The following is a 27,049-nucleotide window of genomic DNA, read 5'->3' as shown; positions in this document are numbered from 1 at the left end:
AGACCTGAGAAAAGACAGAAAGGGAGATCATCACGTCTACTACTTTGTCCTTTTGAAAGCAGAAACACCAAGCAAACAACACAAATTAGAAAGAGAAGAGCTGGGTCACTTCTGTGGGTGTAAACAATCCCATTCAAGCCAGGGAGCTGGACTCCTCAGGAAGGTTAGCAAAGGGAGCTGAAAAGGGGCCGTTCTGAGGGTGAAATTTTTCTGTAAGTTATAACCCGGGAGGGAGATCATTGCTTTGGAGAAGAAAGAAGAGACGGAGTATTCCTTAAAATACAGTCCTTAAGTCACAGGTGAAAACAACCTTATTACTTTTGAGTCTTTTGGATATAACACACTTAGACTGGGTAAGGTCTAAGGCAGATCTTTCTGTGGTCAAGTCCCCTTCACACATATTCACTTTATAGGAAGGGACTACTGTATGTTAGGTGAGTGCACTCTTACTCTCCAGCAGAAAGAAATAAATGAAAGTGGCTTAACAGAAAGATCAATGTCAAGACATCCCTCTATGAAAGAATCAGGTTATAAAAGCATATGCACAGTGGGATCCCTTTTCTATAATTTTTTTTAAAGCATTGACTAACCCCTGACCCTCCATGCACAGACTACATATACAGGAAAAAGACTAAAGGTCCCCCTACACTAGGTGACAGGATTCCAGTGATTATATTTTCTTCTGCTGCTTATTTTTATTTTCTAAATTGTCTACAATGAACGTGCATTTTCTTGTAAAAAATTAAACTATGCCCGGCCGGCAGGGCTCAGTGGTTGTGCATCAACTAACCTATGAACCAGGAGGAGGTCATGGTTCAATTCCTGGTCAGGGCACATGCCATTTGTGGGCTCAATCCCCAGTGTAGGGCATGCGGGAGGCAGCCAATCAATGATTCTCTCTCATCATTGATGTTTCTATCTCTCTCTCTCCTTTTCCCTCTTGGAAATCAATAAAAATATATTTTTTAATTAAACTGGAAGTTATTAAACACACAAATATTGTTTCAAATGTCAGAGAGGACTAAGAGTTCAGACGCAGGAATGTAGCCAAACAGCTGGGCAAGTGGGGATGGAGGGAAAAAGAAAGTTCCCCCTCTACACCAGAGCGAGTCGTGCCTTCCCCACACAGAAAACGGGACCAACCCAGCGGCAATAGCCCTTCTCCATCCACTGAGTCTTCCAACGAGAACACTTTACAGTAAGTAGGGCCTTCAGACACAGTCAGCCTATCTGTGCCGCTAATGGTAGCCCGGGAGCACTCACCACTTATTAGTCTTCATAAAGCTTTCTCTCTTCCACCTCCTGGATTATGTTGGCTGCCCATAAAAATAACATGATCCTTAAGCCTCTTTAAAAATTAGGGAATGATGTGCAAAAACACAGAGGGAGTATTTGCAAAGATCCACATATTGAAATATCTACACCAATTCCCTGAAGATACAAAATGTGACAGTGTAGATGCACATCCTAGAATTGAGTCTGATCCTTAAGACCACATCTTTTTCTTCCAAAGGACAGAAAAATCGCCATTTTTAGAATTGCACTATTTCCCCTGCCTTTCAGGCCCCAATGGTGATTTTTGCCATTTTTTGGCCTTACTAAATGAAAGGGCAGATGGAATCTCTGGTTTAGCTAAGCCCAAATCAGAGGCTTGTTTCTGACCTGAGAAAGCTATGGGATGAATTCTGATCCCTTCCAAACTGGTCTCACAACTCACTATATATGGGCAGGGCAGAGTGAGACCTCATATGCAGCACGTGCAAAACTGCTGGAAATAACAGCAGTTTTCTGTCTAAAGCCTCAGAACAGGTTGTGCTAAGTAATCTTGGTTGATATTTCTATTAGACATGTGCTAAACTGTAACTGAACAAAGACTAATCTCCTTCACTTATGTAACGAGCTAGCAATGTTTAGATTTCAAGAGAATGGTGATGAAAAGATAGTATTTGATTTAAATGCCCTGTATGCAGTTCTTAACTCCATTCCAAAACGGGATTTATGTTCATTAAGAGGGATTACGGTACCTTCACAGTGGTAGGAAGGTTTAAAAAAAAAAAAGAGAGAGAGAGAGAGAGGTGAACCAACCCTATAATTATTATGCATTCTCATCATCATCAAAAAGCATTTATCAAACATCGTTAGGCATGATGCTATTGGCTGAGCCAAGTGACTCTCATTATGACCCGGCTACACGGTGCTGTCCTTATAGCAAACAGAATGCTCCTTAAGACGCACACATTCCCAGGGGCAGGCCTCCTCCATCCCATCTAATTCCACTCACATGGCCTTAAAAGAGCAGGATTTCCCACCCACAGACCAACAAGAGATTCTGGAGCTCCCCCACTGGCATTTCCCTCCCAGGGGCAGAGTAAACAAAAAGGTAGAAATGAGGTGATAAAGTGTCAGAGGAGCAATTCAATCTGCACCCAGAGAGGACAGAACATTTCTATCACCTTCCAGTCCTGCATCCCCAACACTGAGACGATGACGATGACAGGGTACCAGCCCCATCGGAGGGAGGGGCTTGCCAGCTGGGTAGGGTCCTTCCTCCGGCCCACCTGGCTCCGACTCCAGCCTCCTCTCAGGGCACAGGGATACCTCACAGAGAGCACAACCCTCCAGTTCTTTCACTTCTAGGTCTACCTTCTTCCTCTACAAGTTTTAACCACGAGTTTCAGGCAAGATGAACAAACATGCCAGACAAAAGATTTGTGGCAAAGGGCAGAGGAATCCTGAACACAGATCAACCTTGGGTTGGCTTGTCAGCTGAGAATGCAGAGGAGAAAAGAGCTCTTTCCGTTCCTATTTTTCCGCCTGCTGATAAGATCGCAGTATTATCTGGGTGACACTCACGCCAGTACTGTGTGACAGCGGCGGTGATGAAAAGGCTGGGAGGCCTCTGAGAACCTTCTGAGCATGTTGAGAACCTCTGCCCTTCCTTCCTTCCTCCAAGTGCAGCCCCAGGAACTGCTCTGGGGTCAGACCAATCTGGGTTCAAGTCCACCTTCCTCCGGGGCCTGTCCATCATGTGCAGCCCAAGGAACTGCTCTGGGGTCAGACCAATCTGGGTTCAAGTCCACCTTCCTCCGGGGCCTGTCCATCATGTGCAGCCCAAGGAACTGCTCTGGGGTCAGACCAATCTGGGTTCAAGTCCACCTTCCTCCAGGGCCTGTCCATCATGTGGCACTGGACATGTTCTATCCAACCCATGTGAGCCCCAGTTTCTCACTTGTAAAATGAGGACTATCTTACATCGCTGTGAGGATTAAGTGAAAAAGATACACTAAATCATTTCAGCAATGATTTATTGACTATCTATGTGCCGGACACTGGGCCACGCACTTGAAATGCAGGATCTCGCTTGGTTGAATTCTGCCCTGTCCAGTGCCTGGGACACAGTGGCATTCAACAAACATGTAGTCCCTTCTTGTGCTAAAAATGAGCACAAATGTTATGCCACAGGCTCAGCAACATGCGGTTACTCGTACACTTATGCACTTATTAGCATATTTCTGCCACATTCCTAAACCTCTCTCACTTGGCCCTGTCTCCTCCTTGGCCTCATCTCCATCCTCCACCCTCCTCCAAAGACTCTAGGGTCGGCCCTGGGTCTGGGTGGTGCCAGAGGCCACACGGCACTCACAGCTAAAGCTAATCTGACCTTGCAGCGGGCATGGGTCATGAGGTGGCTCTGGCTTTCACCGGGCCTCCCTCTGCCAGCACAGATCCCCCGGAGTGCGTTAGGGAGGGATGCCAAGTGGCCCTGGGGACTGTCAGGGTGTTCCTGCTGAAGGAAGCTCCCAGTTGAGTTTGTAGGGTGTGGTGAGCTGAAGCCAAGAGTCAGTAATGTAAACAAGGAGGAGGGTGACCAAGCTTGTCAGATATTCAGATGGAGGATGACCCTGCAGCAGGAGGGTGGTGGGAGAAACAGCTGGGCCTGGCTCAGGAGCTGGGAAGGCAGGATACCACGGCCAGGCCAGAGGTTAGCTAACAGTATGAGGGTGAGAGAGTACCTGGGGACTCAGGGAAGCCTTGGGTGGGTTTTATTCATCTTGCCCTTGACTTTCCTCCCTTTCAATTATATCCCACACACCACTCAAAAAAAAAACAAAAAAAACAAAACCAGAGCTTTTTAAAACAAGAGCAGTTTGACAGCTAAGTTGCTTCTTTGAAAAATCCCTTAGTCTTCCACAGCCTTTGCATTCCCAAATCACCTTTGATTTTTAAATTAGAAGTAAAGATATTAAGAAAGCCATATTTAATCTCCCACATCTTCGTGGCGAGAAGCCAGCAAACTCCCTCATGCCTGACTTCTGTTTAGTGAAAAACTTAGAGCTTTTCAGAGCACTTTCACTTGTGCAATCAACTCTGACCCTCCCTTAAAAACGGCAAAGGTCAGTTAGGAGTGGGTACCAGAGCAGTGCTGAGGAGTCATGGAAAAAGCCCTAGCAGGATTAAGATATTGAGAAAGACGAAATCTTCTTTAAAACCCAAATTAATTCAACCATATTCATCCTAGTTTTAAAATTTGGGAACTCCCATTTTCCACATAAAAGAAAAATTAGAGTGTTCAGTAAACAAGATCTGGGTAAATAATGATTTAATCTTCCTTTATCTCAAAACTTTAAGACCCTTTTATTAACACTGATAAATCCTATTAATTAATCTTGGCTAAGATAAATTATACTTAACTTTAAAACAGAAAACCCAAGATAGAGAGGGGCTGAGATTATTAGATGTATCTAGAATGCCTAGTTACTCAGTAAGACTCTCGATTTGGCATTGTGAGTTTATCACTGATGTAAAAAGTATGAATATATTTATCTTATTGTTATTAATGGTACTAAAGTCAAGTTCCACCTATCCTGTGTGGGAAGAGGAGTGGGATGGGAGAGAGAGGAACTGCAGTATGTGTAAAAGAGTAACATACCTTTTATTTTATAAGACTATTATTATTCAAATGTTTACAAGCACAGATATTCATGTATTTCTTTTAGAATTTTTTTCCAAAGGTCACTTCTTCAGAAATAAAAGACAATGTTAAAATTTTGGGAGGTTTCACAAAATTATTTTTCTGTTTTCTTTTCTATCGAGCTCCTAACCATTCAAAAAGTCAGTTAAATCAGTCCAAAAAAAAATCAATAACTTTATATTGCAGTACTACATTGCTTCACACCAATCTCCAACTTTCAGTCAATTATATAGACAACATTCATTAACAATTTACCTACCTTCCCAAATTTTAGAGTATCTTTATCCTAAAGTGGTTTACTTTGTCTTTACTTTTTTTTAAGTATACACATTATAAAACAACGCACATACACCATAGGCAAAGATCATCCGCCAGATGATGGAAAATGGAATTAAAATGTATTGAGCTTCCATGTGCCAAGTACCATGTCAGATGCATAACTACAGTTTAATTATCTTGACTATCCAATGAGGTAAGCATCACAGCCTCACTTTACAGGTGAGAAAACTAAAGTTCATGGGAGTTAAGAAACTTGCCCAAGTTTCTCAATTAAGGGTAGAGCTCTAACTTAAACCTAGGTTCTCTAATCCCATAACCCAGTGGTCGGCAAACTCATTCGTCAACAGAGCCAAATATCAACAGTACAACGATTGAAATTTCTTTTGAGAGCCAAAAACCAACTTCGGCGCATGGGCCACAAAGTTTCAATCGCACTGTATGTGCGCGCCCGCACGTGGTATTTTGTGGAAGAGCCACACTCAAGGGGCCAAAGAGCCACATGTGGCTCGCGAGCCGCAGTTTGCCGACCACTGCCATAACCCATGCTCTTTCTACTGGGTCACGTCTTAATTTTATGTGAGAAAACTGGCTCTGGGTAGGAGAGTTCCCTTCCCATGTGATTTTTGACATTCCTACAAATATTAAGCTTTTATCATCACTCCTCTAAAACTCACACGCCAAATTCCTTACCTCCTCTGACTCTGGCAAAAGTTTAAGAAATTCTCGCAATGTCTCTGATCCATAATGCTCACTCTTTCCTTGATGAATATCTTCTACAATGGACTGAGGAGACCTTGAAAAGACAATCAATCAGATTCCATTTCAGGTTTGCTCGAGTGCCAAAGAAACACAAGCCCGTGGAAATTAAAACTAACCACCTCCACCCTCCTTTCCATCCCGCCTTCTTCCCAGTCTCACAGGCAGTTGTGTGTCAGTGATAACCACAGACCCACTGCCAAGAAAAGTGGAGATCCTGAAACACCACTCAGAGGCCACTTCACCCAGGAAACCACCCCCACTCCCTGCACCCCGGGCATCCCAGAAAAGTCAAAGTGGCAACGACCACTGGAGCCTTCTTCTGGGAGAAGGAAAACCATCCCCTTGGGTCTCATGAAACTCCAGTAGAGCCCTCGCCTTTGCACCCTGGAACACCTGAACTTCACCACTGTTTGACTCACCAGCCCAACCTGCACTCAAGGGGCAACACTGCAGATGAATTTATAAACTCCCTGACGTACCGGGCTTGAATGGACATCCTGGGGTAATTCTCCCTATTTCAAGCCACTACATTGGGTTTTCATGAGGAAAACAGCAGAAAGTGCTGGATTCATCAAAGCCATGTGCCTGAGAAGGATTTGAAGGCCTGAGGAATGATTTTCCCTCATATTAGAATCTAAATTTCAGCTCACACCCACAGACTCTGATGCTCAAGTTTCAATAGTGTGCAAAAATCTTACTTCTTAAATTGCTTAAGAAATATCCCAATGTTCATGCTCCGTTTTGCATCCAAGATAGTAATCTGTAAAAAAAATAGAGACACATAAGATCATTCAAGTAGAAATAACAACAGTTGGAGGAATGAAAAGGATGAAAACCTATAAAAATATAATTCCAATTTATAAGAGAATAATTCCCAGTGTGTAAACCTGGTGATTAATTGATATACCTAACATAGTTTTACAAATAGTAAAATGTCTTCTCCCCAAACATTCTGCAATGATATGTTTCCTTAATTGTAATAATTACACATGATATTATATAATTCTTAATAAATTATATATTTTTAAATTTAGAAGCTTCCTTTTAAAATAATATAGTCCACATTTAAAAGCCTTCACTTGGAAAAAAATGTCTTAGTATAGCAAGAATCACATGAGCTTTGAACTGAGAAAGTAAAAAATAACTCTGAAGTGATTTCAGAGTGAGTCCCAACCCTGATTTAGGGATAGAATTCTTATTTTTTTTCTAAAAGAGAAATTTCTTTTCATTGAAAAAGAATATATATGTCCAACAGCCCTTTTAGGAGGAGGTAAGAAAGTGCCCTACATTTTATTTACTCATAATTTTAAAAGGATAACTCTTGTGATATATTTCATCAAGTCGAAGACATATTAATTTTTTTTGGCATTTTAACATCTCTGGAATCATCTTTAATTTAATGAAATATGTTGGCTATTCCAATGTACCCTCAAAACCCAGATTTTGGCTGCAATAGGTTTTAGTTGTTCAAATGAAAATTCGGAAGAGTTTTGTTAGATTACAAATTAGAACTTTTTTTGGCGGGGGATAAAATAACGAACCCATTTCTTTCTCTGGAAGTAAATGTCCAGGATGTGTGGAGGAACGAGAACCCTAAAACTGCTGCACTTTTTTCCGTTTGTTTTTTGGTAAAGGGAGACTCACTAAAATAGGAATGTTGTTATAATGCTCTTCCTTTCCAAACGTATGTGATTCATTGCGAACAAAAGAGAATCAGGTTTCAAATTAAATTCCTGATCTCTGGGCCTGCTTCTAAGTGTATAGGAAACAGCAAGACTAACAAGACTGTTAACCCAAGTTAATGGCACTTCCTGGCTATAAGGTTAAATTTTTACAAGAGTATGGTTACCTTCATTTGAACACTAATCTTCAACAATCACATTATTTACTATCCTAAGGGTTTATTTCATGTTAACACAATCACCTGCCAACCATAAAATAAACTCGCAAGTTAAAAGGGCCAGCTCCTTATTGGAATCCTACCCTGGGGTTGCAGTTCAAGTTCAGGGTGAAGGGAGGGGAGGGAAGGGGGTGAAGAAAGAGTGGTGAGAGAAAAAAAAAACAACAACTGTCAAAGTTATCACCCTTTAAGGAGGAAAGCTTATACCAAAGTTATTACGACAACTATGTGTTTATTATAATTCATAAATTAACAAGTAAGAACATGTATATTGATTGATATCCAAAAAACTTTCTCTGTACTCACTTCCACCCAGAATGGGGAAATACCTTTTTTTTATTTCTCTCATTAAATTACCACCTCCTGCTGTATTTAACCCGTGATGGTGGCACCCTCCTGGGTCCCCAATACCCCAAATCCACCCCCATCATCTTCACCCTTCAGCCCTCTGGGACTCTGCACACTTGGCTGAGATCCACAGCTATTGTTGCTGAAAAAGTGATGGAGACATTAGTCTTATTACTCCTATTTACCATATAAGGAAACAGTCTCGGAGCTGTCATTTTTATAACTTCCCCAAAGCAATACTAGAACTGAAATGTTAGCCTGGGTGTATCGGCTTCCTTTTCACTCTAGTTCTGGTGAGTTTTAATATCACTGAGATACAGGAGTAAAGAGAATTGGCAAATATTCCCCCTTCGGTCTGGTTTTCACATTGGAATATTTCTCCAGAAGTGGGGTCAGATCTGAAGAAAGCCATCCACGGGGTTGGCCAAGTTCCCTGGTGACCCCAGTTGTATGTATGGGATGATGGGTAGAAATGTCACCGGCTGTTCAGCTAAAACAGCCTGCAGGAACAAAGAGGCTTCCTTATGCTCAATGCAGGGGCAGCCAGCCTGGAACAGCAGTTATCTCTACAGTCTGAAGCAAGGCTTCAGAAACTGGCCACTAAGGGAATTCAGCCATATTCTTTTTTCTTTTTTTAAAATATATTTTATTGATTTTTTATAGAGAAGATGGGAGAGGGATAGAGAGTTAGAAACATCGATGAGAGAGAAACATCAATCAGCTGCCTCCTGCACACCCCCTACTGGGGATGTGCCCGCAACCAAGGTACATGCCCTTGACCGGAATCGAACCTGGGACCCTTGAGTCCGCAGGCCAATGCTCTATCCACTGAGCCAAACCGGTTAGGGCACCAGCAGTATTCTTTTTTTTTTTTTTTTAAATATATATTTTATTGATTTTTTACAGAGAGGAAGGAAGAGGGATAGAGAGTTAGAAACATCGATGAGAGAGAAACATCGATCAGCTGCCTCTTGCACACCTCCTATTGGGGATGTGCCCGCAACCAAGTTACGTGCCCTTGACCGGAATCGAACCTGGGACCTTTCAGTCCGCAGGCTGACGCTCTATCCACTGAGCCAAACCGGTTTTGGCCACCAGCAGTATTCTTAAGAAAAAACCTGGGTTGGTCATGACTGACTGCACCCACCAGGGAAAACAGCCCAGTGCCTCATCAAAAAAACAGGAAAACGAGACAACTGATAACGTTCCAGGGCCCGTCCCCGCCCACCCCCCTCCCCGCCCTCAGTATCCTCAGATTTGCCGAGTGCACAAGCAGTCTCTTTCCCACTGGTTATCTCACTGGATCCTTCCAAAGCAGTGTTATAAAAGTGTTTGTTAAAGTCCTTCAATGAGGGTTATCACTACACATGTAAATTAGCTTATCTTACTTCCCAAATGCTTGCCAGCTCAAAAAGCTGGGCAATTCAGAAATGAATGTGTGTGGGACTGCTGGGGTGTTGGAATCATTCAGAGCCACGGACTCTAACCGTGGGCCCCCTGTGAGACTCTCAGGCTCCACAGGTCAGACCAACTGCTCCAAGAAAAGGGAAGAATCGACGGGTCCCTCCCTCTCCCCACCAGTTCCAGTCAATCGTATCTACTTTTCTGGACGCCGCAGCACGTGGAGGCAGGACTCCGCTCAAGTCAAGAGCAGGTACAGCCAGTGAGCTTCCTTAAAGGCCGACCAAGGATTTATGCCAATCCTGGCCAACAGCTAATGTGCTCAGCTCATTCCCTCCGGAGGATGACCCACCAGGATGTGAGGGGACTTGCTATAATAGCAGTCTCCCCACAGTTGACCAAGGTTGCTGGGGTTGTCCTAACACCCTCAGAGACCCTGAAACCAGGGTGCATACTGGGTACTCCACAAATGATGTGCATGGCTACACCACCCCCCTTGTTAACACCTCTGGGTAAGCTCTCCTAGATTCTTCTACTACAACGCATGTACTTTCACCTAGTGTCACATCACTACAAAATCTGCCTCCCATATTCTCAAAAGGAAGAGGAAACGTTTGCTTTCTAGTGGTAGTGAAATACACATAATATTATTTACCATCTTAACCACTTTCAAGTGTACAGTTCAGTGGCATGCAGTACATTCACACTGTTGTGCAACCATCATCACCATCCATCCATTCATAGAACTCTTCAACTTGCAGAACTGAAACTCTGGACCCATTAAACCCTAACTCCCCATATCCCCTCCCCCTCCCCCTCTCCTAGCAACCACTCTTCCACTTTCTGTCCCTAGGAGTTTGACCATTCTGGGTACCCCATGTAAATGGAATCATATCTTATTTGTCCCTTTGTGACTGGCTTATTTCACTTACTATAATGTCTTCAGGTGGAAGAATAAAATTTTAAATGATTTTTGGTTATTTCAATGCTATGTCAAATTCTGAAAAGAAAAATTTTAAAAATCTTCCTGAATGCTCCGATACATACTTAGCTTTGGGTTTTAATGGTTTTTTCATTTTTGGTTGGCTGTCAAGTGGGAAATGTTCCTCCCCCAACTTTGCAGGGGAGGGAAATGAAAACCCAGTTGAAGCTTTGCTTTTAGTCCCCTTTCAATATAGTTCTGGACTGAGCATGTCCCAGAATTCTACAATATACTGGGATCGTAACCAAAGTTGAGAAAGAATGACTGAAACCTGAATTACAGTGTGGGAGAATAAAACATGACTTCTCACCCTGACTGGTTTGGCTCAGTGGATAGAGCATCGGCCTGCGGACTCAAGGGTCCCAGGTTCGATTCCGGTCAAGGGCATGTACCTTGGTTGCGGGCACATCCCCAGTAGGGGGTGTGCAGGAGGCAGCTGATAGATGTTTCTCTCTCATCGATGTTTCTAACTCTCTATCCCTCTTCCTTCCTCTCTGTAAAAAATCAATAAAATATATATTTTAAAAAAAATGACTTCTCATGAATTTGAAAAACCAATCTTCCATCTTATTTTTTCTCTTGCCATTCCTCTTTTCCCAATTCAAGATTTTAGTTAGGATTCCCCCACCTAGCTAATGAACACATCCATCTCCTCACATATTTATCTTTTTCTCTTTGTTTGGTGAGAACATTTAGCAAATTTCAGTTTTAGAATACAGTGTTCTCAACTGTAGTCACCATGTTTTACATGAGATCCTCAGACTTTATTCATCTTATGTGGTTTCTTTGTGACTCCCAGTTTTGATCTATCATGTTGACTAACACCTCATAAGATAGTCCCTTTGCCCCTCGGTTCAGTTACCTTTAGTTTCTTTGAAGACTACCAAATGGGTAAGACTGTTCCTTTCCTCAAGAGTGTTTCAGATTCTAGTGAGAGACAAGTACAGACCCAACAATCAGTGTGGGGCTCTGAGGAGACAGGTTCAGCTGAACGGGGAACTTCTCAGGGGTGAGATCAGCGAGCTTACGGGGGGTGGGGGGGTAGATTGTGAACTGAATCTTTTTATTATTATCACCAGTTATATACTAGTAAATCTGTTATTTCTAATTACTTTATTATAGATTAATTATTATTGTAACATCTGTAGCCTCTTCAAGTTAATTTTTTAGGTAACAAAGATACAAGGATAGTAGTAATATGTCATAACCTCTTCCCCCTTATTAAATGTTCCACTTTACTTGTTAAGTGTTATTCTTCCTTAATTCAGTGATTCCTAGCCCCAGGTCTTCCCTATCTTCCAGCAACTTCTTCCTTTGGAGTATAATGGAACTTATTTGTAAGGCTTTATAAGCCCTTGAAAGTATGAGCCAACCACATAATGGCAGGCCATTGCTGTAGGAGGTGATTATATTTCCAGGGGACATACTGGTAACCTGATCCTCAGCACGTTTGAGCCTCCAGAGTTATGGGCTGTGTGGTAACGGCTGGGATGCCATGTTTCCAGGCTCGGATGGGTCCATCTGCCCCACATGCTGTGGAGGGTGTTCTCCAGTTCACACAGTCAGGCAGTGAGGACTACTCCTGTCAACTCTGGGCTTCACCTACTACAGAGTGAACTGGAAGTTGTTTTTTTTTTTAATATATTTTATTGATATTTTACAGAGAGGAAGGGAGAGGGATAGAGAGCTAGAAACATCGATGAGAGAGAGACATCGATCAGCTGCCTCCTGCACACCTCCCACTGGGGATGTGCCCGCAACCAAGGTACATGCCCTTGACCAGAATCGAACCCGGGACCCTTCAGTCCGCAGGCCGACGCTCTACCCACTGAGCCAAACCGGTTTCGGCTGAACTGGAAGTTTTATTACTGGTCCTTGTTAGACTACCACTCTGCTGAGCTGTAGCTGCTTTAGAAGAAAATCTAACGAGGGAAGAAAACCACATGTCCTGTATTCTTTACTGGGGAAAAAAAAAAAAAGGTACATATGATACATCTAGCCATGTTGGAGACAGCATGGAAAATTGAAAATAATTCTGGATAACCCTGTTCTGTGACCATATTAAGCAATATGCACTTATCCATCCATCTACTAAACTACTTACCCGACCTGAATACTGAAGAACTGAAGAGTTAGGCTGCTTGCTTACACAGTTATGGTGATTTAACTTTTCTTTCTAGAATGCTGTCTCTCAGATTAGGACCTCCAAGTGTTAAAAGTAAAGCTATTTGCAAACCCATGTTCATAACAGCATTATTCACAATAGCCAAAAGGTGGAAGCAACCCAAGTGTCCCTGGACGGATAACTGGGTAAACAAATGTGGTGTATGCCTACAATGGAATATTATCCAGCCTTACAATGCTGACATGCTACCACATGGAGGAACTTCGAGGACATTATGCAAAGTTAAATGATCCAGTCACAAAAAGACAAGTACTGTGCAATCACACTTATATAAAGTACCCACAGCAGTCAAATTCATAGAGAAAGTAGAAGGGTGGTTGCCAGGGACTGGGAGTTTCAGTTTGCAAGATGAGATTTCTGTGAAGGGATGGTGAGGGTGGTTACACAACAGCGTGGATGTTCCAGTGCCACTGCACTGTACACCTGCAAATGGTTAAGATGGTCGATGCATATTTTACCACAATTAAAAAGATGATTATTCACAGACAGACAACAGTATGGTGATTACCAGAGGGAAAGGGGGTGGGGAGGTAGGAGAAGGTAAAGGGAGGATAAATGGTGATGGGAGGAGACTTGACTTGGAGTAGCGAACACACCATACAATGTACAGATGGAGTATTATAGAATTGTACACCTGAAACCTGTATCATTTTATTAACCAATAAATTCAATAAAATATAAACAAATATAACTAACTAGCTAAATAATTATTCACTTTCAGGTTTGTTTGTTTTTTAAGTTAAAGGAAAAAAAGTAAAGATGTACCTCAGTTACAGGGGTGAAGGGGGTGAGGAGAAAGACTTTTCCCCCCTGAATTTTAGAGCTGGCCTAGAAATGGACATTTCTGCTTCTGCCACAGTTGGGAAAAGACACCACACTCCCTGCCTCTCTTCAATTCACAAACATAAAGCAGCAAGTACCTCATAGCATTTGGCAAAATAAATGTCCCCAATTTACAAGGGCGAGCCACCTCCCCAGAAACATGCTGAGCCAGACCCCCTTCTGTTTCCACAGGTGCTTTTTGGAGACATCACCTTTTTTCCACATGCGCCCACCCACTCTTTCCTTTAAAATTCTTGAAATTCAGTAAGTGGAGCTCAGAAACAGTGGTGAGAAATGAGCTGCTGTACATTCAGAAGCCTCTGCTGGCAGCTGGGGCGAAGGCCAGAGTACTTAGAAATGACTTCTTGCTTCTTCCAGGATTGAAAGGGTCTGCTACGAAGTGAAAGGACTTTGCATAAAGCAAAGAGCGGGGGAAACCTGGGCTTCACACTCAGGATTTTCCTGAAGACTGCCTCTCAAATGTATGTCACAGTAAACTCAAATCCCAGCGTTCTCCACATTTTATAATAAATAGACACTTGGCTATTTCAACAGGGCACCAGGCCACCAGCCTCAAGGGCCCCCAAGGGAATTCGTGGACAGAAGTTAACATGTTCCTGAGCCAGAGAGAAAAGAGGTCAATATTGTCGGCTCGAGAATTCAATAATGCAGGGAGCTGCTACTTCATTCCAGAGCCCTGCCTACTCTTATCTCACACCTCCATCTCTGACCTATTTTCTCAGCTCCCTGACAGCAGATTAAAAAATGATGCATTTCTGTTACTTTTTTGTTTTTTTGGTGGGCAGCATTCTTTCCTTTTTATTTCCTAATTATTTCCTCTTGCAAGTAGAAGCTTTTACATGTTTACTTGTGTTTCTACAGAGAGTACGAGCAAACACGATTTTGGACTCAGTTTCTATAATATATAGTGGCCTGTACCCCGAAGGCCACGCTTCCAGTGAACTTCTTATAACTTGCTAGCTTTATTTTCTTCTCAAAGTAACACACCGGCCCTAACCGGTTTGGCTCAGTGGATAGAGCATCGGCCTGCGGACTGAAGGGTCCCAGGTTCGATTCCGGTCAAGGGCATGTACCTTGGTTGTGGGCACATCCCCAGTAGGGAGTGTGCAAGAGGCAGCTGAATCGATGTTTCTCTCTCATCGAGGTTTCTAACTCTCTATACCGCTCCCTTCCTCTCTGTAAAAAATCAATAAAATATATTTAAAAAAAAAAAAAAGTAACACACCGGAGTGTTAACTGGAAATATGCCTCCTAGAAAGTCTATCTGAAAACAGCTTTATGCGTTGGCTCTCTGGAAATCTCTGGTCCACAATGGCCATAATTCAATTCAGAGATCGGAGGAGTGAAGGCCTTCGCTAAGCACTGTGCAAGGAAAACTGGAGGAAACACTACGGCTAAAACTCTGAGGATGTGCATTACTTAATGATGCTATTTAACAAAAGGCATGTTGTCTCAGAAAGCTCCAGCTGATCGCAGATGCCTGAGCTCAGGAACTTAGGTTTTTGTGTTTGTTTCACTGGAGACGAGTAATCCTGGCCTCCAGCAGAAGTGCTACACCAGGGGAAACCGCAGATGTGCAGAGACAGGGCAGCGCTGAGAAGCCAAGGACGATGGCCCCACAGAGCATGTTCTCTGCATGAGGTCATAATCCACCGAGATGCCTGGGAGGGTCCGGCATGCACGCTCCTTCCACTTTGTTACTACTCAGCTCAAGTTCAGCATGTAAGGCCCTTTCTGTCATTCCCAGAGCACAACATTCCCTTGCCTTACGTTCTTTCCTTTTTAAAAAATAATACATTTTTGTTAATTTCAGAGAGGAAGAGAGAAGGAGATAGAAACATCAATGATGAGAGAGAATCATTGATTGGCTGCCTCCTGCTCACCCCACACTGGGGATCGAGCCCACAACACGGGCATGTGCCCTGACCGGGAATCAAACCATGACCTCCTGGTTCATAGGTCGATGCTCAACCACTGAGCCACGCCGGCTGGGCCTTATGTTATTCCTTAGTGATTCTAGTAAGTTTTCAAACGTATGTACACCCCCAAACTCAAAACAACGCCCCCTTCTTACCTCATCTCTTGCTTCCTTGAAGGACGAATTTAAAGATCCTCCTCTCCTGGTAAGGGCAGGCTTGGTGGCATCTTCCTGCTGCCCGAAGAGCTCCTCGATGGTCTTCGTATCTATTTGGTAGTGATGCTGCTGCCTGGCTGCCAAGGTCCAGATGTTGGTTTTGCCTCGTACTTGCTCCTCCGGAATCGTTTTCCAAAAAAAGCTTCTCATCCGCTTTTTCTTACCGAGGTGGCTGTAGCCATTCAAGTGAGATGCTGGGGGCAGTTCTGGAGGGGGAGGAGGGACCGGAGGCCCCCCGGGGAGTGCATGTGGTGGGGGAGGGGGAAGAGAGGGAGCAAACCCTTCCTCTGAATATGGACATGGTGGAGGTGGAGGGGGTGGAGGAGGAGGAGGCGGCGGGGGCGGTGTTTCCTCAATCATGAATCCAGCTGCTGTGGCGATAGGCCCATTTTCTTTATCACTGACCAAGGAGACACAATTCATAACATGCATAGTATTGTTGCCTTCCAAGGAGATAATTTCTTGACCTTGGGGAAGCAGACACAAACCTCAAACTTGTGTCATACTTTTTCATGCGCTGGTCCGCCACCAGGAAAAAAGGCACCTGTGTTGTGTGTCATCTTCCAAACCTACAAAGATAAAACGAGGTTAAAGTCAGTACAGGAAAACATTCCAATCCGAGCTATTCCCGTCAGAGCTTGTGCAAGCCCTCCCAGAGAAACTGGGTATGAAAATAACGAGGGGCAATACATCCCAGAGAGCAATAAAAGGGACTAATACTTTTCTAAAATGTGAGCCAAATTTTACTACCTGGAAATGTTGCCAAAACAGCAGCAATAAATCCAACTTGGAAAACTTCTGTTAATCAATAAAACACATTTGCTGAGGACCCACTATAGGTTCAGCAAGTATTGCTCACTTTCTGAATAAACTACTTGTTCATGACCTGGCTTAGTGTCTGGGACAATGGATACCCAACCCCTAGGGCAGCGGTCGGCAAACTCATTAGTCAACAGAGCCGCAGTTTGCCGACCACTGCCCTAGGGAAATTACGCACGTGACAGAAGCGTTAGGCATTAGTGACCTGCCTTTCTCCAGTGTGGATATGTTCCCTACCTTGCACATAATAGGTAGGGATTTGCAGATGATAAAATAGTGGCCGAACTCATACCCCTGGAGTCAGAGCCACCACGTTCCTGCTCCATCCATGTCACTTAGTGACATGGCTTCCCAGAAAATACAGCAAACACTAGACACACAGATTAAAGGTTCCAGTTCTAAATCAAGCTTTACTGCTTACCGTTTTAGACTAGTCACTTCACCTCACTAGACTTTAGTTTCTCATCTGTAAAATTAGGAGGTTGGGATACATTACATGACCTCTACTATCGCTTCCGATGCTATCACTTTGGATTCTAGTTAAGCCACCAGAACTTCTCCCTGTCCCTTCTGCTTCTTCCGTGACACTATTAGCAAAGACACAAACACACAAGGAAATGCTGCCGTGTCACACCTGCCACACGTTGATCTTTTATCCACAGTCACTGACTTATTTTAGTGGCTTGTATTTTTACCGATCTTTACATGTTTGTTTTGGGGTTGGGTTATGGACCTGATGTGAAAACAGGGGTCAAAACAACTACATTTCTTCAGATATAAGGTAGGTAACGTGGAAGAAGGGAGCCCGTGCAGGATACGGAGTGAGCACCTGACGGGCAGGTCGGAGTGGGAACAGGGGTCGCCAGACCCCACCCCCTCACCCCCGAGGTCCCGGGCTTCAGAGTGGGTGTATGAAAGGGGGACTTTTTCCTCCAGGTCATAAAGGGCCAAATGGAGGGGCTTTTTAGACTGGACTTCTGAGTGTAATAGTCCTTGTACAGCATCACTGTCAAAGCTCACACTTACTCTTACACATTGGTCAAAGAATGCTGGGTTACAAAGGAGTAAATTGTCTGACTGCACTAATCCAAATATTGTTAAATTTTTTACTCAGAACCACATACAAGAGGCAGGATTTCCGCCTGGCCTGTGTGGCTCAGTTGGTTGGGCATCGTCCCAGGCACTGAGAGGTTGTCAGTTTGACTCTTGGTCAGAGCACATGCCTGGTTTGTGAGCTCCCTCTCACATCAATATTTCTCTTTCCCTCTCTCTTTCCCTCTCCGTCTCCCTTCCTCTCTCCCTTCCTCTCTTTCTTCCTCTCTCTCTAGCTTATCACCATTCAATTTTAAAATCTTTAAAAAAAATTTTTAAAAAGCAAGTTTGCCTTGGAAGTAAGAGCGGAGATTCCAGAAATAGGCTGCTTTTCCTCAGATCTTTGGATGTGCAAACTAGGGTGAGGCAGGTTATTTACCCTACGTTTCAACATCCTCTTCTATAATATAAGAATATACCGTTTCACTGGCTTGTACAAGAATATATGAACTAATTAATACATGTACAGTCCTTACCAAGATGCCTGTATATAATTAACTATTATTAACAACTGGTGTCATATGTACATATGATTTCTCTTTACTTCCCCAGGCATTACATTTGCTTTAAAATATGTATTGGGCTTATAGATAAAAATGCTCAGGCTGCTAGAAACCTTTAATATTTCCATTCTCTGCTTTCTTAGTTACTAGGTTTCTGAGATTTGTCCTTTTTTTTAATACTCAGTAATAGTATGTTAAATTATCTCTATCAAGAATGGATGTTTTCCCGAAATGTTTGAATATTTAGTTTCTGAAAATTACATATGGCTAGAAAATAGCATTTACAACTATTAACTGGATGATTCCTTTTAACCATTTTTACCATTTTTACATTAAGTTCATTCACAGTGTTGTGTAGTCATCACCACTGGATAATATTTTAGAAAGTAAAACTGAAAATATTTATCCAAGCCAACTTGCAGCTCACTTGAGATGCAACTGGCTTTTAAAAGGAGTTTTCATAATTATCATTAGGGGCATAACCAGGCTGTTTTCATAGTTGGCACCCCTAAAGCAAATGACTCATTGTCAATTACAGTTTACAGTTATATTTGAACTCTTCTTTTTTCAAGACTGCACAGGTAATCTTGGCAGTTTATCCTTACATATTTTAAAATACTTCTGTACATGAAATGTCTCATGTATAGAAGAGTTCTAATCCTCCAATTCACTAATTATGTATAGAAGAATGGCTAACCCTTCAATCCCAGATATGCTGACTTGTTGATAGATTATTCCTGCTAAGAATGATGATAAGCTAAAAAAGTCTCATCCTAGAAAGCAATAACTCGTTCAGTGCTGAGTAAATATATGCACAGATGTGCCATTAAACCTCACATGGCAAATGTAAAGATACTAATAAAGAGTGAGAAAGACTATCCACACAGAAGTTATGCAACAGCACTACCTTCCAATACCAAAGCTCCAAAGAATGCATGTCTTTTCGAGTATTACGAGTTACACCGGGGAAGTACCAGATAAAAGCTTGTCAAAGTAATAAATAAGTTAGCGATGCATTGGCATAATTCTAACCACTGCCCCATCTTGAGAAAGAATGCCATCTAAAAAAGCTAAAAGAACAAAAGAAAACTTACCACATTGTTCCTGGTATGTTGTCTGGCTAATTTTTCCCCAAGGTAACATACAAGAATCTTAGGGCCCCCAACGGCTTCTAATGAATACGTTGTCCAGCAATGATTAGCCAAGATGCTAAGGCTTTTACAACTGGCGTCAATAGGGCTTCCTCCCTGGCCCGGATTTCACATGTCAGACAGAGGTAGGGAAAGGAGAGTGCAGACAGACATTCTAACCCTTTCCACAGTCTCAGGGGACATTAGACCCGGAGGACACACAAAGAACATTTAATTTACTATGGTACTACCTACAGTAAAGATGCAAACATATACTTTCTAAGTCCGCCAGGAGAACACAGGTGACCTAAAGACGCTGGCTGTTTATCACGGCTGTTAATGGCCAGTAGGGGCAACAGAAATAAATGGCCTCGGCTCTGTCTGGAAAATGTCAAGTATCCATCCATCTCCCCTGGGCAGACAGACGGGCTTGTATTTAACATCTCATCTCCAGGCTGGGGACCGCAGCAGCAGCGAGGGTGGCTGCTCAGGCTGAAGACGCCCCTCTCTGAGTGAAATGGAGAGCTGTCGTGGCCCGGCTCTGAAGAGAACTTCTCTGTAAGTCCCCCGAGTGCTAGGCATGACCCAGCACAGGTGTGTCTGAGAGATAGGCGCTCCTGGGGAGGCTGTGTCTTTTTTACCATGTGAATTTTTAATAAGGGGACGCTGTCACCATGGTCTTGGCCTTTAGCTGATCAGCAAGCAAAAAGTCTTAGAACGAGTATGTTCATTGGGGTCTCCAAAGAAGCCCTCTGGCCCCTTTCTAAATGCTCCTGCCCAAACAGCCGCATTCCTTTGCTCTTGCTTGGTGCCAAAGCTCTATTCCTTGAAGGGAGTGGGTGAGAGGGAAGGAAAGAGGGTATGTATGCTTCATTTCGGCATATTTCGTGGGAAAACAGTCTCCTGAAAGTCCGTTCAGAGCTCGGAGCTTTCCTGAGAGAGGGGTTGGGGGGCTTGTTGCTCAGTTGGTCACTCACCCCCAGGTCAACAATCATCAAAAGGAAAGCCCACACCAGAAAGCCTTCCCGCTGGATTCCTGACATGTGTCACGGATGAGGTGGGAGCAGGAAGGGCTGGCCCATACCCTTCTGATGACAAACGGGGGCAGAACATGCCAGGCTTGGCGAGAAGAGGCAGAGAAACTCACAGCCCTATTTTATTTGGGGGGGGGGGGGGGGAGAAAGGCCGGGGAGAGTACAGGCAATTCTAAAATATGGAATTTTTGCTCCCCACGAACTCATCGGGAAAAGGCTCCTCCCCCACGCCTATCTTTCAATACCTTTACTAAACACCATGTCAGCCACACAGTCGAACGGGAGCTGGCAAGGAAGACTGTTTCCAGCCAGCGTGTTTAATCTGCAGCACAACATAAACATTTCACAGATGCCTGGGAGCGGGGAAAGAACGCCTGTTTTTGAATCTGCATTTCCAGTGTCTCTCAATGCCCCCAAACCAGAGAGAGAAAAAAAAAAAGCAAACGTGCGCCAAAGGATGGAGAGAAGGAAAGAAGCGCGGGCTACTCATTCCGGGCAGACAACTGTGGGAGAGTGGAGGGGGAGTCATAGACCACCGAGCGGTTTCTGCGCAAACAGCTGTTTGAAACTGACTCGGTCCTGAAGAAACTCCACGCGGGGGACACCGGGGCACGTTTTCCCTCCAGAAGTCTGGATACAGAGTAGTTTCCTAAGTCTTTGCATTGGCGACCGGTCTACCACGTCCTTCCGCCCCCCACCCCGCCCCCGCCACTCACCAAAACGCCCGGGCTGGGCCGCACAAAAGGCTCCGCGGGCCCCAAGCCCCCGGCCGGGACTGGCCACACGACCGCGTCCGCCGTAATCCCCAGGGAGCCCCGTTCCGCGTCCGGCGGCGCCAGGAGCGACGGGAGTGGGAGGTCCCCGCGAACAGCACGCGAGCCCCAGCGGTGTCCTTATCTGGACCGCGGCGGCTGGAGGGCGGGGTAGCAGTGCGAGGCGCAGGCGGCCGCCTCCACGCGCCGCGCGGCTCTGCGGACCGCGGCGACGGGCGAGGGCGCGCGCTGCGGAGGGGCCGCCGCCTGCTGTGCGGGGACAGCCGGGACTACCGTGCCGGCGCCCGGGAAGGGCCGGATCCTCTGCCTCCGGGAGCGCAGGCCTTATCTCGGGCAGAACCAACAGGAGCAGCCGCGCACCACTTCGCCCCTCCCGGCGTCCCTACCGCGGGCGGGTCGAGGTGGGAACGGGGGTCGCCAGACCCCGCCCCCTCACCCCGAGGTCCCGGGCTTCAGAGCCTGCCCGGCCCCGCCGACCCTCCCTGGCCCGCCCCCTCCGCTGTACAAAGCTCCCAGAAGCGGGGGAGGGGGCCAACGAGGGAAGGTGTCTGAATCCAAAGGGGAGGCCTCCTGGTCGGTGGACTCGGCCCTCCTCGCACCTCCGCGGCGACACCTCCCCACGTCCGCGGTCGGGTCCCGGGCGCAGGGGAGAAAGCCTCACCGCCGCACTGCGGCTCAGCTAGAGGCAGCGGGAAGAGCCGGCGAGAAAGCCGTGGAGGGAGACTCCTGGTGTTTGGTCGGAGGATTAAACCCGGAGTCCGCGGTCCCAGCCGCTGGAGGTGACCCGCCAGCCCACGAGCTTCCTCCCCGAACTTCCTTCCACAAGTGCTGGGCGCACCTTCCAACCTGAACTTCGCACGGCCAGAGCAAGTGTGCAAGAGCGAGAGCCACCTCGTCCTCGGTCCTCGTCAACCCCGCACCCACTGTCAGGAGGGGCGAGTCCAGTGTCCCCGCCGGTCAGGAACCCGGCGCGGCGCCCCCAGTTGCGCGCTCTTGGGCGGGCGGGTATCTAGCGGGGGCGCAGTGTATCCATGAGTCTTAGCAGTTGGAGTTAAATCAGCCGCCCCGGTCCAACACGGTGGTGGCCCGCGACCTAGCTCGCTCCCCGGACAGGGGTCCAGACCGGCGCGCCTTCGCCTCCAGGGACCGATCCCCGTCCTCAGCGGCCAGGGAAGTGCAGCCGCCAAAGTCACCCGGGTGGGTGTGGAGGGCGCTCAAATGTCCCGGCCTTCCTAGGGAGGCTCGAAGGCAGCCAAGACTCAGCAACCCAGCCCGGGGTCCTGGCTGATCGCCCCCGACCCTTCCGAGCCGGGAGTCGCCGGTCCCGGTGGCCCCCGAAGCAGGGATCGCCTCGACCTCAGCCGGACGGCTCACACTCACCCGCGACCGGCTCGCCCTCCTAGCTCCTAGCGCCGCCGCCTCTTCTCGGGTCAGTGCAGCCCGGCAGCCCCGGGCCGCGAGGAGGCAGGACGACGCGGGGCGGGGCGCAGCCTCTGCCGCTGCCGCAGGTAACAATGCTGCGGCCGAGGCTGCTCCCAGCGCCCGCCGCGAGGCTAGCACGCCCCTTCCTGCTCGGCCCCTTCCCCCTCCCACTCTGCCCACGCCGGCGTCCGCGCTGCCGCGCTCACCTTCACCTGCGCGGGGCCCCGGGGGCCTGGAAGCCACTACCTGGCATGCTGCTCCCCGCCCCCGAAGGCTGTCCCGGAGCCGGTTGGTCGGGCACCGAAGGAAGTAGGGCGGTGGGGGACAGAGAAGTACGGACCGTGCCGGAGAGCCAGGTGTCCGCGGGGAAGCAGCAAAGGAGAGGCGCCAAGCTGGCTTCTGGACCGGCAGGAGCCTTCCACAAAGGAGCTCTGCGGCAGCTCCCGGGCACCCTCCCTGTGCACACGCGCGCGCACACCCCCAAATGAGCACCAGGCCATCCTCTGCCCACACGTGTTTCTCCCTGGAGCATTAGGCAGCGCTTGGGGGGATGGTCCCAGCCCGCGAAGGAGCTTCCAAAGGTCAGCTCCTCTCTGGGCTCGGGCCTGCCAACCTGTAAGTTACTTTTTTTTTTTTTTTTTTTTAATTCTCACTGGTGACTATCACAGGAACCTTTTCGTTATATGAACAGACGGTGTCTGGGAAAGGCTCCGCACAGGAGGAAACGGGAGAACAGTTTAATCGCATATTTTTCAAAGTGACTAGTGATGCCGGGCAATGGGTAAGGAGTAGACAAGAAAACCTATCCGGGCCAACCGGCTGATGGGAAGTCAGCTGCAGGGGTGGGGTGGCGCCCTCGGTGGGGATGAAGTCATGGCTACCTTTGCCTAGGTGAGCCCAGATAATGCTTTTTCAGCGGCATGATGGCCTCATCTCATCTCTCCACCCTGGTTCTGTGCTCCTGAACTCCAGGACAGAATATACAACCCACGTGTGAATAGAAAAGAGAATCAATTAGGGTAGAAAACAAAACAAAACATCCCCCAAACAAAATCCATCCCAGCCAACAGCCCATTTCTTAGCAGTTAACCAGGCTTACACTAACCATGAAGAGAAATTGATCCAACTAAGACCACAGAAAATCTCCAGGACTAGGAAATGTAATAAAACAGAAAGACAGCTCCATGCTCAGGGGGTTAATATTAATCCAAAAGGAAAACTGACTATAGAGGCAAAAGTCAAAAGTCTTTTATGTCAGCTTCCTCAGATGAGGCACCCACTGCACACTTCCCACTCCTCAAGCCCCCCTCCAACCTGAGCTCCCCCCCTCCCCAACCCCATACTGAGTGTGTGCTAAAATCAGTCACTTTTTTAAGAGGTCAAGTCCACTGACCCATCCTCAGCCAGCGTTCCTTTGATCTCTCTGCAGCACCCTGGCCTGCAGGCCTCATCTCTGCCTCTCTGGCCTCCTCTGCTGACCCGTCTCATCCTTTGAGGACAGTAACTGGATTCTTCCAACCCCTTCTCTCCCATTATCCCATGGCATTGCTTCTGACTTCAACTTGGCTGGGTCCAGGTTTTGTGGGGCCTGAAGCTCGTGTAATTCTTGAGGGAACTTTTTAAAGGAAAACAAATTTAAAAAATGCTTACAAACTCAACACTAGATTAGATATGTGTCCAGGGAAAGTGAGGGGCATGAAAACTTGAGCCCCGAGGCAAATCCACTTATGATTTCGCCTCTATGGCAGGGACTCTTGAATCTGTTGTCCCTACAATATCTCAACTCCAAATTCAGATTCAAAAACCAATTCATCTTTCTCTCAAAACTAGAACTCTTCCTGCCCACATCCCTTACTTCAGACCTGATTTTTGAAATTAAAAAACCCAGCTTTCTGCTGGTTCCTTTTCTCTTCTAAATTCCTGATATCCAAGTATTTGCCAACGTTGTGCTCTTCCTCAAGTAATATCTCCTACATTTATACTTTATATCCACTGCCACCATATCAGCCCCCATTAGAAGAAGGGGAAACTGATATTTACTTGCTGTTGGCCCTTTGTCAGGCATCACCTTTGGTTCTCACAACAATCCTAGAAACCCTACAGTCTGTTTTTTTAGCTTAGAGAAATTGAGCTGGACTCCTGCATCCACTACTTCAGCTTTCTTTCTCCTGTTCTCCCTGACTCTGCTGTCAGGTCAGTGTTTTCATTCCATTACATACTTGTTCAAAACCTTTTATAGGTTCACATATGTGCCTTCAGGGAAAAGAGGCATTCTTCAGTCAGACACTCAGGCAGCATCCTACCTTTATCTCCATTTCACCCAAGCAGCATGTCTACCAACCCTGAATGTGTCATGTTTTTTTTTAAAAAAATCTATAATAATAAAAGCGTAATATGCCGCTTAGACCGGACAGCTGAACAACCTTCTGCTTGTCCTTCCAGATGACCTTCTGGATGAAGCCGGGGCTGCGGGGGCTGAGCTCCTTGCATGAATTTTGTGCATCGGGCCTCTAGTAGAGTAATAAGTAAGTTGTGCACCAATTATCCTATATAATAAAAAGTTAATATGCAAATCAACCGAACGGCAGAACGACCGGTCACTATGACATGCACTGATCACCAGGGGGATGACTCTCAATGCAGGACCTGCCCCCTGGTGGTCAGTGCACTCCCACAGGGGGAGTGCTGCTCAGCCAGAAGCCCTGAGCTGGTCTCATGGCTGGCGAGCGCAGCAGTGGCAGTGGCGGGAGACACAGCAGCACTAAGGATGTCCTAAGCCTCCAGTTGGACATTCCCTGAGGGCTCCCAGACTGCTATAGGGCGCAGGACGGGCTGAGGGACCACCCCCCCAGTGCATAAATTTCATGCACCAGGCCTCTAGTGTGTGTGTGTGTGTGTGTGTGTGTGTGTGTGTGTGTGTGTGTATAAATTTCAGAGAGGAAGGGAAAGGGAGAGAGAGATAGAAACATCAGTGATGAGAGAAAATCATTGATTGACTGCCTCTTGAACACCCCATACTGGGGATTGAGCCAGCAACCTGAGCATGTGCCCTTGACTGGAATTGAACCCGGGACCCTTCAATCCGCAGGTGGATGCTCTAATCCACTGAACCAAACCAGATAGGGCTATGTCATACTTATTTTGACTCTTATTTTCTATGTTGTGGCTGATTAGGTGGTCAAGAAGTACTTGAGTAGAGCAGAACACAACCCTCAGATAGACTTAGTGTCTCGATAGATTGATCTAAGGCTGCAAATCTAGAGGACAACTTAATCTTCATCCATTAATATGGGGATTGTTAACCACACCCTTAATTCACCCAAGTTTGTGCTTGGGAGTTCAGATCAGCTGTTGCTCTGTTTCCCAGAAATGTGCTAGCCACTCTGTCTGGGAGGAAGGCTAGAAAAACTTCTGAGGTCAAATGTACCGAAAGTCAGCCCAGCCCCTGGAATTTGTGGCTTTTTAGATGGCTGCTGCTGCCACTGCAGGGCTCTTGACCAGCAGTCAGTGTGGCCAGCTTGCACTCTTCTAAGCCAGCCAAACGTGTGTTCGTAGCTTCATGTGGCCCAGGCAACAGGCCTCGCAGGTGCCAGCCCAAGCCCTGTAGAAGAAATCTGCTTGCAGCTTGCTCTCCCCCTCCCAGGCTGTCTTTTACAGATTGCTCCATTTCTTTCTTCTAGCTTCATCTCCTCAGCCCTGAGACGCTCTCTGTTTCCTATGTCAAATATTTTGAGTCTGTCATTAGGAGCCACTAAACAAAGCCTCAAACAAAAATGAATCAAATTTTGAGGATCCATCCCAAAGAATAACAGGCTTATAGTGCTAACATGGGCTTATTTGCTTAAGGAGGAAGTCTAATTCATGAGCTGGCTGCATGGGCCTGCTCGGGAACCACAGTGAACACACTGAAATGAGTCCCTCTGGCATAGGACTGAGGCATCAAACTGATTTTTAAATCTCTCTCTCTACCTCTCTCAGTTGAACTGAGATTTGCTTAATCTTTAATCTTTATTCTTCTTAAAGCATATCTGATGAGACCAGTTGTTCAGATTTAGATTATAGGCTATGTCTTGGCTCTTAAAATTGGAAACACCGAAAGAAACAAACTACCAACTCTAGTTAAACAGACTTGCAAAGACTCACCAGACCTTCTAGTAACAATCATTTCTAAGAGGAATTGCTAGCTAGACCTTGTTTCCTTCAAAAAGTGGAAACTGTAGAATAAAGTCAGTAGAATCATTATGTCACAATGACTGCAAAATTTTAAAAATAGTTATATTCCAATACTATAATTTTTATTTTATTTATTTTTAAATATATTTGTATTGGTTTCAGAGAGGAAGGAGAGGGAGAGAGATAGAAACATCGATGATGAGAGAATCATTGATTGGTTGCCTCCTGCATGCCCCACACTGGGGATTGAGCCTGTAACCAGGAATCAAATCCTGGTTTATAGGTCAACACTTAACCACT

The 27,049-nt window shown here is 45.9% G+C and overlaps 1 protein-coding gene across 4 annotated transcripts in view; it reads right to left on the bottom strand.

The window, feature by feature from the left end:
* FHDC1 (FH2 domain containing 1) overlaps window positions 1–22,907 on the bottom strand; it is a 40,243-nt gene extending 17,336 nt beyond the window's left edge. The window contains exons 1-4 of one of the 4 annotated variants that reach the window (XM_080673930.1): window positions 22,783–22,907; window positions 15,744–16,372; window positions 6,709–6,770; window positions 5,942–6,044 (exon numbers count right to left, since the gene is read on the bottom strand). In XM_080673930.1, coding sequence (XP_080530056.1) covers window positions 5,942–6,044; window positions 6,709–6,770; window positions 15,744–16,235 — 657 coding nt within the window. In that variant the 5' untranslated portion in view covers window positions 16,236–16,372; window positions 22,783–22,907. Of the gene's footprint in view, window positions 1–5,941; window positions 6,045–6,708; window positions 6,771–15,743; window positions 16,373–21,097; window positions 21,126–21,992; window positions 22,027–22,534; window positions 22,642–22,782 lie in introns of those variants that run through there. The other 3 variants (XM_080673931.1, XM_080673932.1, XM_080673933.1) reach the window with 3 other exon arrangements.
* Between the last annotated feature and the right edge of the window lie 4,142 nt (window positions 22,908–27,049).

Source organism: Plecotus auritus (assembly GCF_963455305.1).
Source record: "Plecotus auritus genome assembly, chromosome: 6".
Classification (NCBI taxonomy): domain Eukaryota; kingdom Metazoa; phylum Chordata; class Mammalia; order Chiroptera; family Vespertilionidae; genus Plecotus; species Plecotus auritus.
This window is presented reverse-complemented; position numbering and strand designations above follow the sequence as displayed.